Source organism: Diabrotica virgifera, chromosome 4, assembly GCF_917563875.1.
Source record: "Diabrotica virgifera virgifera chromosome 4, PGI_DIABVI_V3a".
Lineage (NCBI taxonomy): Eukaryota > Metazoa > Arthropoda > Insecta > Coleoptera > Chrysomelidae > Diabrotica > Diabrotica virgifera.
This window is the reverse complement of record NC_065446.1, coordinates 111,331,321-111,345,790: the sequence shown is the minus strand read 5'-3', so window position 1 is coordinate 111,345,790 and position 14,470 is coordinate 111,331,321. Positions and strand designations below refer to the sequence as shown.

General features: G+C 34.7%; 1 protein-coding gene across 1 annotated transcript in view; it reads right to left on the bottom strand.

Annotated features, from left to right (window-relative positions):
* Nucleotides 1-14,470, bottom strand: part of LOC114341076 (melanoma receptor tyrosine-protein kinase) — a 735,210-nt gene that overhangs the window by 275,432 nt on the left and 445,308 nt on the right. Inside the window, exon 7 of the mRNA XM_050649582.1 lies at nt 11,650-11,738. Within this exon, the coding sequence (XP_050505539.1) occupies nt 11,650-11,738 (89 nt within the window). The remainder of the gene's footprint in view (nt 1-11,649; nt 11,739-14,470) is intronic.

Below are 14,470 nucleotides of genomic sequence, written 5' to 3'. Positions count from 1 at the left end.
GGAGCTAGTACACGACCCCTATTCTCATTTAAAAAAAAATCATCGCTGACTATAACGACCAGATGGATAATATCAATAGTAGAATAATACATGCAAAGAATCATAATTTACAGATAAAAATATATCTCTTTCAGGATTTGTCTACAGAACTGACCATTCTCGAAAAATGAATTTATTCCATAATTTTACCCTTCAATATACATTTTGAATGAATAAACGTACTATTTTAACTATTGGAGTCAATCATGGCGAGATCTTTGTAAACAATCCAAATCTCAGTATTCACTGATTCAACCTTCTGTTCCAAATATATATTGGTTTAAAAATTATGTAGTACCTCGAAGATATATAAAAACATTAATTAGAATGAAGTTTGGACATGCATGTTTCCCTCTACATCTAGCAAGAATTAAAGTTTTTGATTCAAATCTTTGTACAGAATGTCAGAAGGTTGGTGACTTAAATCATACTTTCTTTGAGTGCGCAAAATATATTCCGTGCACATATAATTTAATCCAAGATTTAATAAAATGTAATGTTTTTCCACCTTTCAATGTATCCTATCTATTGTCTCTGAACAGCAAGAACATATATGATTGTTTAATGAAATTTATCTGTGAAACTAAAATTAACCTCTAAACTTATTAATCCTGATAATTTGATATATTATGTACATATGAAAAAAGAAGAAGAAGAAGATACATAATGGAAAATGTGGTGAGCAACTTGGACAGTCCATAGCGGCCCGCTTTTGAACTGAGTAGAGAGCTGTAGAAGAGTTTGCTATGGAACTCTAAGGACCTCATTGCCTTCCTTATGTATGAACAGAGAACAACAAAAATTGTGACTGGCTAAATTACACCCAAGTCTATGCCATAAAAAAAACTATTATATTATACAGGGTGTCCCAAAAGTAGAGAAACGGTCGAATATTTCGCGAACTACACATCGGATCGAAAAACTGAAAAATGCGTGTTTAATCATTTTCAAAAATCTATCCAATGACATCAAACACCAACCCCCACTACATCCCCTGGAGGTGGGGTGGGGGGTAACTTTTAAATCTCAAATGGAAACCCCCAGTTTTTCTTGCATATTTAAATTTGTTATATAAAAGTAAGCAACTTTTATTCAAGACATTTTTTCGAACTGTCGATAGATGGCGCTATAATTGGGAAAAACGATTTATCCTGATACCATAGGTAAATTATAGAAACGGTCTAATATCTCACGTAATACACTTCCAAATGAGAAACCAAAAATCATATTTTTAATATTTTACCAAATGAGAAACTAAAAAACAGATTTTTTAATCTTTTTCGAAAACCTATCGAAAAACAGCAAACATTACGCTCCAACCCACCCCCTGAATGTGGGGTGGGGGGTAACTTTAAAATCTTAAATAGCAACCCCCACCTTTTATTACAGATTCGGATCCGTCATGAAAAATTAAGTAACATTTGTTAGAAACATTTTTTAGAATTGTTAATAGATGGGGCCTTAATTGGAAAAATTCGATTTATTAGCGCCATCTATCAGAAATTTTAAAAAATGTTTTGAATAAATGTTGCTTAATTTTTTATGACGAATCCGAATCTGCCATAAAAAGTAAGGGTTGCTATTTAAGATTTTAAAGTTACCCCCACCCCACATCCAGGGGGTGGGTTGGAGGGTCATGTTTGGTGTTATTCGAAAGGTTTTCAAAAAAGATTAAAAATCTGTTTTTTGGTTTCTCATTTGGAAGTGTATTTCGTGAGATATTAGACCGTTTCTATAATTTACCTATGGTATCAGGATAAATCGTTTTTCCCAATTATAGCGCCATCTATCCACAGTTCGAAAAGACGTCTTGAATAAAGGTTGCCCACTTTTACGTAACGAATCCAAATTTGCAAGAAAAACTGGGGGTTTCTATTTAAGATTTTAAAGTTAACCCCCACCCTACCTCCAGGGGGTGTAGGGGGGATTGGTGTTTGGTGTTATTGGATAGATTTTTGAAAATGATTGAACACGTATTTTTCAGTTTTTCGATCCGATGTTTAGTTCACGAAATATTCGACCGTTCCACTATTTTTGGGACACTCTATATATTTAACTATTATACTCGTATGATAAACTTTTAAAATAATTTCAAAAATATTATTAGTATGGTATAGTTAGACCCAATCCCAGACATCCAAAGTGAAAGTTATCCTCCAACACCAAATTGTTCTATATGGTCCACATAATGTTCAGAAAAAAGTCACACCATTTTGAGCGTCGGGTTTGGGGGGGAGAGGGGGGAGAAATCTGCAAATTCGTAGTTTTTTACGTTTTTCGTCAATATTTCTAAAACCAAGCGGTTTAGCATGAACAACCTTCTACACAAAATTGTTCTACATTAAATTTGAAATAAAAAAGGCCCTATGCATAACCCTTCTAAAATGAACGGTTCCAAAGTTACGGAGGTAGTATAGTATAATTGGTCCAAAAAAAAAGGTCTAACGCAGACATCCAAAGTAAAAGCTTTCCTTCAACAACAAATTGTTCTATATGGTCCACATATTGTTCAGTAAAAAGTTACACCATTTTGAGCGTCCGGTTTGGGGGGGAGATGGGGGAGAAGTCGGTAAATTAGTAGTTTTTTTACGTTTTTCGTCAATATTTCTAAAACTATGCGTTAGCATAAGGAATGTTCTATAGAAAAATGTTCTACATAAAATTTAAAACAAAAAAGGTTCGATACATAATTGTTATAAAATCAACGGTTCCAAAGTTACGGAGGGTGAAAGTGGAGGTTTTCGATACTTTTTATATTTACCGATTTCTCCCCCCTCTCCCCCCCAAACCCGACGCTCAAAATGGTGTGACTTTTTTCTGAACATTATGTGGACCACATAGAACAATTTGGTGTTAAAGGATAACTTTCACTTTGGATGTCTGGGTTTTTGGTATAGTTATATCATAAATATTGCCCAAAAAATATAAAAATTATCGAAAACCTTGACATTTCACCCTCCGTAACTCTGGAACCGTTGATTTTATGACAATCCTGTATAGAACATTTTTTGTTTTAAATTTCATGTAGAACATTTTTTTATATAACATTGTTTACGCTAAAGCATAGTTTTAGAAATATTGACGAAAAACTTAAAAAACTACTAATTTACCAGCTTCTCTCCCATCTCCCTCCCAAACCGGACGCTCAAAATGGTGCAACTTTTTACTGAACAATATGTGGACCATATAGAACATTTTGGTGTTGGAGGAAAACTTTTACATTGGATGTTTGGGTTAGGCCTTTTTTTGGACCAGTTATACTATACTACCTCCGTAACTTTGGAACCATTCGTTTTAGAAAGATTATGCAGAGGGCCTTTTTTATTTCAAATTTAATGTAGAACAATTTTGTATAGAAGGTTGTTCATGCTAAACCGCATAGTTTTAGAAATATTGGCGAAAAACTTAAAAAACTACGAATTTACCGATTTCTCACCCCTCTTCCCCCCAAACCCGACGCTCAAAATGGTGTGACTTTTTTCTGAACATTATGTGGACCATATAGAACAATTTGGTGTTGAAGGATAACTTTCACTTTGGATGTCTGGGTTATGCCATCTTTTGGATCAACTATACTATACTATATAGTACGGGATCCGAATAGGAGGTCAAATTGTACCCATCTGCTTGCCGGATGAAACATTTTTTTATTAAATTTCATACATAGACAAATATTACTAGCATGGTTTGCCTATAAAATGGTGTCATAGCAATCTGTAAGGAGGGCCGAATGGGTTGAATTAATATTCCAAACAAATTTTTTTGAAAGTATGGTAGAATTATTTTATTTTTGAATTCATCATGGCATCTACCCTCCTAGCGGAGTAATTGCCGCCCTCTTTGGGCTCTTCATATTCGTTTGTCGCGGTGAATCAATCTGCATTAACATTTTCGTTTTAAAATTGGTTGTGTGACTTGGCATCTTCTACAATTTTTCTCCATTCGTTCCTGTTTTTGCTTATGGTTGCCCATTCTCTGACTCCCATCTTCTTAAGGTCCTCCACTATCTGGTTCTCCCATCTAGTTTTGGGTCTTCCTCGTGGTCTGCCTGATATAGGTCTCCATTTGGAAATTTTCTTGAAAACGGCTTCTGGATTCCTCCTTTCTACATGTCTCATCCATCTGAGTCTCTGTGTCTTGATAAATCTGACGATGTCTTCTCCTTTCAGAAGTTCTCTTACTTCGTGGTTCATGAGTTTTCTAAATTCATTATTACCTAAGTTTAGTGGTACTGCTATTCTCCGAATTACTTTCCTTTTTAGGATCCTCAATCTTTCTTCCTCTTTCTGTGTCAGACACATTACTTCAACACCATATGTGATTACTGGTCTAATTGCTGCTTTGTAAATTTTCAGTTTTGTATTCTGAGTAAGCTTCTTATCTTTAAGGAAGTTACTGTATTTCCAGTAGGTTCTGTTTCCTGCCTGGATTCTTTCATTAATTTCGATACTTCTATCATTACTTCCATTAACTGAGACTCCAAGATATTTAAAATGTTCTACCATTTCAAATTCATATTCACCAATATTTAAGCTTAGTTTTTTAAGCTTGTTTTAATTTATTTCTAAACCCCTTTTGGATGCTTCTTTGCATAACTTCGTAAATTCTTCCTTTAAACTGTTTAAGTTTCTGCTAATTAATGCTATGTCGTCAGCATACGCCACAAGTTGCGACGTCGATGTTATAATCGTACCTTTTATTTCTGTAGCTCAGTAGCTCTTATTGTTCCTTCTATAGCAACATTAAATAGTGACGTTGATAGAGAGTCACCTTGTCGTACTCCACTTGCTATTTCTATATTTTTGGTGATTCCGTTATCTGCAGTAATTGCTGCAGTCGATTGTCTCATTGTCATATTCGTAAGCTTAATAAGTTTCATTGGTGTATCTAGGTTTTTCATGTCTTCTATTAGGTCGGGCCTTGTTAAGCTGTCAAAGGCTTGCTTGAAATCTATGAAAAGGATGTATAAGTCGATATCATGTTCGTAACATTTCTCAATTGACTGTGTGATTATGTGAACTGCGTCTATTGTTGACCTTCCCTCCCTAAATCCGTGCTGGTAGTCTCCTATTTTAGTTTCAATGTGTTTTGAGAGTTTTTGTCTGATTAATGATGTCAATATTTTATAGCAGCTGTTTAACAGTGTTACTCCTCTACAGTTATTACATTTTGTGATTTCCCTTTTCTTAAGGATCGGAAATATCCATCCAGTTTTCCATTCTTCGGGCATTCTTTCTTCTTTCCAAATCCTTATTATTAGGTCGTATATTTTCCGTTGTAGTTCTTCTCCGCCTCGGTTTATTAACTCATTTGGGATTTCATCTGGGCCTGCTGCTCTCTTTTGTTTTAGATTTCTTATCACATGTAAAAAGTCTTCATATGACGGCTTTTCGATTTCGTTTTCATCATCAATGTCTGTTTCTTCTGTATATTGGAGAGAAGTTTCTCTCACCCTAAATAACTCTTCGTAGTATTTCTCCCATATTTTCGCATCAAATTTAACTGTGGGTTTTTTCTTGTTTTGTGATTTTATTTATTTGTAAAGCTATTTACGTCCTACATTACGTGTTCTACATTATTCTTGCTATTTACGTCCAACTCTTTTATAACTTCATCAGTCCATATCTTTTTTTATTAAACAGCATTTGTCTGAGTCTTTATTTTTTCTCCTATGCTCTTCCAGATCTTCTTCTTTACCTGTCTTGTTTGCTGAATTATTTTTTAGTTTTTTGAAGTACTCTTTAGCTTTGTTATATTTGCTATATTATCTTCTGTGCTTGGGCTTCCCATGGGAGATCTTTGACTAACTTTCCTAGCATTATTTTGGTTTTCCTGAGATCTACTGTCTTCTCCAATTGTTTTTCCCAGTGGACACATTTCTTTTGCTGGTTCGTTTATATCTTCGCTCTGAAGTTGGTCGAGTGAATACCTTTCTCCATTTATCCATAATGTATTGTATCTTAAATGTACCAGGTGTCCTTTCTCTCTTGCTTTTTTCATATGCTCCGTGAGTTGTTCTCTTTCGGCGATTACTTGCTTTGGGAAGTCTTCACTTATATATATTTTTGTCCCTTTAAGATATTTGGCCCCTTTCAGTACTTCTGTTCTCTTAGTTTCGCTCCTCATTTCGATCAGTATAGGTCTGTTTTTTATTTTTTGGCCATCTTGCTTTCCTATTCTTTTTATATCCGTTATTTCTTGTTCGGGTTCTATTTCAATTCTTAGTGTTTCCATTAATCTTTGTATTTTGCTTTTAAGGTCTGCATAATCCTCTCCTTGTTCTTCCTCTATTCCGTATACTATTAGGTTCTTCCTTCTTATGTTTCTTTCTAGCAGTTCTATTATTTCCGTTTGCACTTTAATTGATTCTTTCATTAACTTGCTTTCCATCGTCAGCTGTTCATTAATAATTGTGGATATGTTCCTTACGTCCGACTGTATACTATCTAACTTTCCTTCCACTAGTTTATTGTGTTGATCCAGTCTTTCAAGTTTCTTCAAGAGCTTATCTAATATCGTGTACTCCATTTTAGCCTCCGGTGATAGCGTAAGAGAGTTCACCCTCCTCAACCCTCCTCATTTTTAAATTAAATAGGCATATTCAGTACAATTCATAGATTCCTTAAGAAAAAATTCAAGGAAAAATGCGGAAAAATAAGCCAATAATGGCAAATTATTAAAAGACACCTCAAAATATAATGAATTTTGCGGTTGACATCAGAACTCATCAGTTAATCATGGTAAACAAAAAAATCAAAAAGATTTTATTATCTTATGAGTTCTTTGAGGTTTTATTTTAGTTTTATCTAATTTTGACTTTTTGATATCACTCAGAAATCTAAACAAAGATTTTTTTTGCAAAAAGGGTGAAAATCAACACATTTATTATTTTTAAACAAAAAATAAACATAAAACAAAAAGATCTCCACAGCGTTATCTCAAGGAATGAAAGAAAAAAATATATACAAAATTCCAGGTGATTTGGTGAAGTAGTTATTGAGTTACAAGTCTACAGCCTGAAAAAGGCAGTTTTGAGAAAAACGCGTTTAAAGTATTGTCAACTTTTATTTTCAATTTTTTTTGTCTGTCAAATAGTAAAGTGATGTACACCTAAATATGTTTTTAAATCGTGGAATAATTTACAAATGAAAAAAAGAACAGCTGTTGACCGTTTTTCACTACTCTCAAGCGCGTTGGCACGAACTTGCTATAAAACTAGTCGAAGGTATGGAGGTAGGGAGATGGTGTTACATAGCCCTACCTTCGACTCGATTTGTAGCACGTTCGCGCCAGCACGCTTGAACGTAGTGAACAACGGTCAACAGCTGTTTTTATTTTCTTTTGTAAATTACTCCGCGATTTAAAAAGATATTCCGGTGTGCATTATTTTACGATTGATTTGAAAGACAAAAAAAAAATTGAACATAAAATTTGACGCGTTTTCCGCAAAAGTACTTTTTTCAAAGGCTGTAGACATTGTAACCCAAAAACTACTTGACCGACTCACCTGGAATTTTGTAATATATTTTCTTTAGACATTCCTTGAGGTAAAGCTGTCAAGATAGTTTTTGTTGTATGCTTATTTTTTTGTTTAAAAATAATAATTAATATGTTAATTTTCACCCTTTTTTACAAAAAGAATTCGTTGTTTTGATTTCTGAGTGTATCAAAAAGTCAAAGTTAGATAAAACTAAAAAAACTCGACAGCGTTACCTCAAGAAACTCATAAGCTAATAAAATCTTTTTTAATTTTTTGTTAGCCATGATCCAATGATGCGTTCTTATGTCCACCGCGAAATTCATTATATTTTGAGGTGTCATTTAAAAATTTGCCACCAATGGCTTATTTTTCAGTATTTTTCCTTGAGTTTTTTTCTTGAGTAATCTATGAATTGTAGTGAATGATGCCTATTTAATTCAAAAATAATATAATTCTACCATACTTTCAAAAAGATGTGTTTGGAATATTGATTTCAACCCCTTGGGCCCCCCTTAAGGATAGCTATGACACGATTTTGATAGGCAACCAATGCTAGATATATTTTTCTATGTATGAAATTTAACAAAAAAAAAATGTTTCATCCGGCAAGCAGATGGGTATATTTTAACCTCCTATTCGGATCTTAGAATATAACACTAATTATATAAAATTTTAAGAAACGACACTTTTGGGTTTTATTATCCATATAAGTGAAATTGTTATCCATGTCTATCTGTCCCATTGAGACTTTGTCAACACAACTCTTCCGTCATTATACCAGGTAGAATGGCAAGTGAGGTATCGACTGCAATGGTTTAACCCAAGGATAGTATTAAAGGTGAAAAATTTAACCTAGAACTTCCGGTTTTGGAGTTGCAACCAGAACTACTATTTTAAAGTCGCCGAAAAAGTACAAGCGAAATTTTATTCGACGCGCCTTAGCAAGACGAAAACAAATATAATATACTTCCGGTTCATGCCTTTCTATCCGTTCGTCCGCCTCCCTGTGAATTTAACTCATATGTTATTAAAACTGATAGAATGACACATGAGGCGTCAAGTAACAGCTTAAATATTCTTCTCACCGTAAATATCCAAGGATGGTATTTAAAGTGAGAAATTAAACCTCAGGCTTCCGGTTGCATACTTGCAACTGGAAGTTTTGTTTGAAAGTCGCCGACATAATACAAGCGATATATTACTCGACGTGCTTATTTACTTACTTACTTATCCTCTTCGTTCTCACTGGAACATAGGGCATCTACTGTCATTCTCCATTTTTGCCGATCTTGTGCTTTTTCTCTATCTTCTTTCCAGGTTAGGCCGACGTTTTCTGCTTCTTTAATAATTGTTTTCTTCCATGTATTTATCAGCCTCCCCTATTTCCGTTTTCCTGGAGGTTGAAATTGCAATGCTTGTTTTGTTATGTCTGTGTCTGGTTTCCGCACAGTATGGCCCACCCATTTCCGTCTTCTCTTTCTTATTTCTTTATTTATTGGTTCTTGCTTCGTTTTTTTCCATAAGTCTGAGTTTGTAATTCTGTTGGGCCGAAATATTCTTAGAATTTTTCGTAAGCATTTTTTAAAGAAGGATTGAATCTTTCCAGTGTTGTGTTTTGTTATTCTTCAAGTTTGTGATCCGTATAATAGTACTGCCTTTACATTACTATTGAAGATTTTTACTTTGGTGTCCAGTTTTATCTCATTAGATTTCCATATATTATTTAACATAATACATAATTTAACATAGAATGCTGTCTGTGCTTTGCCAATTCGTGTCTGGATATCCTCCTCTGCTCCTCCTGTCGTGTTCAGTATACTTCCTAGGTAATTAACTCTTTCCACTGATTTCAGCTCTTGGTTTTCGATTTGTATGCCCATCTGTCTCGGTGTGTTAATCTTCAGTAATTCAGTTTTATTCATGTTTATCTCCATACCCACTTTTTTACCTTCTTTGGCTAATTTCTCACTTTTTTTCTGCAAGCTCTGTCTCTTTGCTGAATGTAGGCATACATCATCTGCGTATTCAAGATGTTCTAATTGTTCAATGATATTCCAGTGTATCCTAGTTTTACCGTTGCTGCTTTTTCTCATAAGCCAGTACATGACAATAATAAACAGAGTGGGAGACAGTATAGAACCCTGCTTTACACCGCTGTTAATATCGATTGGTTCTGTTAAATCCCCGTCGTATATTACTTTTGCTGTGGTGTTGTCATAAAACAACTTCATCATTCTTAAGAATTTGTCCGGTATCCCATAACTCTCTACTATTTCCCACAATTTTTTTCTACGTAGGGTATCGAACGCCTTTCTAAAGTCAATGAAATTTAGATAGAGTTTACTTTGCCATTCCACTGACTGTTCGATGATCATTCTGAGCGTGCAGATTTTGTCTATACATGACTTATTTGCTCGGAAGCCAGATTGATTTCGTCTTATTTTTTTATCTATTTTATTTTTCATTCTACGGGTGATGGGGCATGATACAAGTCATTATTTTACTCGCAACACATAAGAGGGTTATAGGTCTCCAGTTCTCGCACTTTGAGGTGCCGCCTTTTTTCGGGATAGTGATTATAATGCTTTCTGTCCATTCTGTTGGAATTTTCTCTTGACTTCATATATTTTCAAATAGTTTATACAGTAAATGTGTCATTTTTTCGGTGTCTACTTTAAACAGCTCACCTACAATATCATCTGGACCTGCTGCCTTTCCCTTTTTGAGTTGTTTTATACTCTCTGCTATTTCCTCTCGGCTGAAGTTGGAGACATCAATATCTAACGGTTCCGGGTTTTCTTCTCTCTCAATATTTTATAATGAATTCACATTGTGGTTAAACAAGTCGGTGAAATACTCCATCCATCGTCTTGCTATATCTTTTTCTGCTGTTAATATTTGATTATAATAATTATCTCTAATATGTGTGTTATTTGGTGTCCATTTCCTGGCGAGTTTCTTTGTGTCTTCATAAAGTTTCCTCATATCATTAGTTGCTGCAGCTTGTTCCGCTTCTGTTGCTAAATTATCGTAGTACGTTCTTTTGTCTTTTTTTGAACTCTTCTTGATTTCGATGTCTTTTCACTAGTATTCCTCTTTAAGTTCTTTTTTTTATATCTTCCTTTGTTGTTAATATTTTTTGTTAAATTTCTCTTTTTTGTAAAATCTTGTCCCAAGTATTATTTGAAATCCAAGATTTATTGTTCCTAAGTTTTTTGCCAAGGACGTATTCGGCTGTATCTTTGATAGCTGTTTTTAAGTTTGTCCAGGATTCTTCGATATTTTCGTTAACTACTTCTTTTCTTCCTATATTGTTGTCGAATTCATCCTGGTATCTTTTTCTTGTTTCTTCATTGTCAAGCCATTGAGTGTTGTATCTGACCCTATTGTTATCCTTCTGCTTCTTTTTGGCAGTTAGTCTGATTTTCAGTTTTGCTCGTACTAGTGTGTGGTCTGTTGATGCATCTGCTTCCCGCTGCGATCTTACGTCTATTAATGAGCTTCTCCATCTTTTTGCTATAAAAATATGATCGATCTGATTTTGTGTCTTTCTGTCAGGGGATGCCCATGTTGTTTTGTGTATTCTCGACGCGCTTAATAAGACAAAAATTTGTAATCGGAAGTGCTACATTATTATAGTCACAGAAATAGTACCTGCAGGTGATATTATACCAGTCATCGCGTGTAGAAAAGTCGAGCTCGAATATTTAGTTCCAGTGTTGATGTTATTTCCGGTTAAAAGGTCATCATGACCGAAAGTTTGGCATAAATGATTCAAAATTAGTGAAATCTATCAATCGACGCAAAGTTACACGAAGAGTTCAAATATCGATTTCAAGTTCTACTTCCGGTCACGTTGTGTGAAAATCTAGGACTAACGAAATCCAATTTCTTCTAATTAAATACAAAACAGTAAACTTGGTAATAACAGTTTTTGGCAAACACCAAATGGTCTCAGTCAACTGCAATGCATATGTATATTATATCATATTATATTATCGTCAAATAGCAATTTAAAGGAATTCAATCGGATTTGTAATAAATATTTATGATATTTTGCGTTATGTTCTGCAGTGCAATTAGTCGGAATCGATTTTTTTAATTCATTGTTAATAATATAAAGTAGTTACCTGAATATTTCCGTTTCACTCGGATACAGTTTTAATTTAGTTAGTGATTCAGGAATGCCTTTGAAAACCAGGTGAACACGAAACACTGCCTGCAATGTAAAATAAAATTTTATTAAGTTATAAAATTATGTAGATAAAATAAAATTTAGTTATTACTCACAAATAAGCTTGACGGATATCAAGCAAGAGAACAAGCGGGATTCAGAAAGTGTCTTAGCACTAGCGACCATCTACTAACAGTAAAAAGTCGAACGATTGAAAAGTCGAACGCATATTAAATCCCATTATCCATGGCATTCATAGACTTCCGAAAGGCGTTTGACAGCTTAGAACATTGGGCCATCAAAAACTTACCACAGCACGGCAGAATTGATTACAGGTACAGGGACAATAAAAAACATACAAAAACCATAATAAAATTGACGGACGAATACGCTATAGAACCAATAAAATAGAAAAGAGAAGTCAGTCAAAAGGAGACACAATATCGTCAAAATTGTTCAATCAGGCTATGGAAGACATATTTAAAAAATTAGAATGGGAAACATATGGAATAAGAATAAATGGAGGGCTCTTGAAACACTTGAGATATGCAGACTATATAGTCCTGATAACAGATAAAAAGGAAGAGTTACAGAAAATGGTTGAGGAACTAAATAGAAAAGTGACAGAGGTAGGTCTAGAGATAAACTATAGTTAAATCAAGACTATGACAAACCAAGAAGACAAATTAGAAATAATAGTCAAACAGAATAAATTAATGGCCTCTCCTCTACTGGAGAAATGGTTCTCCTCTACTTTTGTCACAATCCCGAAGACGAATAACGCCAGAGAGTGTTCAGACCACAGAACTATAACATTGACGAGCCACACACTAAAAATATTTTTAAAAATAATTCACAAAAGAATATTTAATAAATTAGAAGGGGACATAAGCGCCACACAGTTTGGATTCAGAAGTGGATTGGGAAAACGGGAAGCTTTGTTTGGTCTAAGTGTGTTAATGCAAAGATGTTTGGATGTAAACCAAGACCTCTACGTAAGTTTCATAGATTTTGAGAAGGCCGGTATTTTGAGGATTTTCGGTAAATTCAGACACCAAAAGCTGTATGAAATACTCAGAAGCAAAAACATCGACACTCGCGACCATAACATCATATCCAGGTTGTACTGGGGAAAACAGCAAAAATCAAGGTTGATAATGAGTTAACCGAAGAAATTGAAATTCGTCGAGGTGTGCGTCAGGGTTTTGTGCTTTCTTCAATACTATTCAATAAATATAGCGAAACAATATGTCAGGAAGCACTCCTAGAGCAAAACATTGGTGTGAATATTAACGGAGAGTTAATTAACAATATACGATACGCTGATGACACGCTAATAGTAAAAGATAACCTAGCAAATTTACAGTATTTGATGGAAAACACAAACACTCATACCAATAAGTTGGTCTAAAACTGAACATCAAAAAGACTAAATTCATGATTGTAACAAAGAAGCTATACACCAATGTGAATTTAACCATAAATAATCAGCCAGTTTAAAGAGTTACATCCTACAAATATTTAGGGGTTTGGTTCACTGATACTAATGACCAGACAAGAGAACTCAAGAGGCGAATAGAGATAGCGAGACAATCGTTTGTCAAAATGAAAATGTTCCTATGCAGCCGGGACATAAATATAAACTTAAGAACGAGAATATTAAGGTGCTATGTTTTCTCCGTTCTGCTGTACGACATGGAAGCTTGGACACTGAAAAAGATAAACATCAAAAACATTGAGGCATTCGAGATGTGGTGCTACAGGAGAATGTGGAGAATACCATGGACAAAGAGAGTAAGAAATCAAGATGTTTTGCTGAAGATAGGGAAGGAATGCGAAGTCATAAAAACCATACAAACGAAAAAACTGGAATATCTAGGCCACATAATGAGAGGAGAAAAGTACTCTCTGCTAACACTCATAATCCAAGGAAAAATCTCGGGAAAGAGAAATGTGGAAGTAGGAGGATTTCCTGGTTGCGAAATTTAAGGGAGTGGTATGGGTGAAGTTCAATATAGTTGTTCAGAGCTGCAGCCAACAAAGTTAAGATTGCTGTGATGGTAGCTAAGAATAAATTAGGGCAGGTGCCAGAATACATATACCTAGGACAGATAATAAAGCTTAACAGGGACAATCAAAAAGAAGAAATAAAAGGAAGAACTAGATTAACATGGGCACCATTTGATAAACTAGCATATATTCTAAAAAATAAAAAATAAAACAACAAATGGGTGTAGAGGGCACTATAGTTGAGGATATTGAAAGAAAACAGCTCATATGGTATGGGCATGTGAGCCGAGTGGGGGACGAAAGATTGCCTAAAAAAAACTATGATGTGGCAATCCCCAGAGAAGAAAAAACGAGGAAGACCACCACAGAGCTGGAATCGGGGAGTTAGGAAAGCGATTAGCGCTCGAAATCTAAATGAAGACCTAACTCAGGACAGAATACAGTGGCGTTTGGGAGTCGGACAACGTCGTAAGACGTTATGAAACCGAATATATGTATGTATAAAAAGTACACTCAATATATGCGAACGAAAGTATTCAACCAATGCATATTACCAGTTATCACATATGGCTAACAAAAATAGACTTTCACAAGAACATCAGGATATCCAAAACACAAAGATCAATGGAAAGACAGATGCCGGGTATCGGCCTTAAAGGCAGGACAAGAAATTCATGGATCAGAGAAAAAACAAAGGTAAACGATGTATCAAGACAGGTTTCAAAACTTAAATAGAACTTCACCGGCCACACTCTGCAACAAAAAAA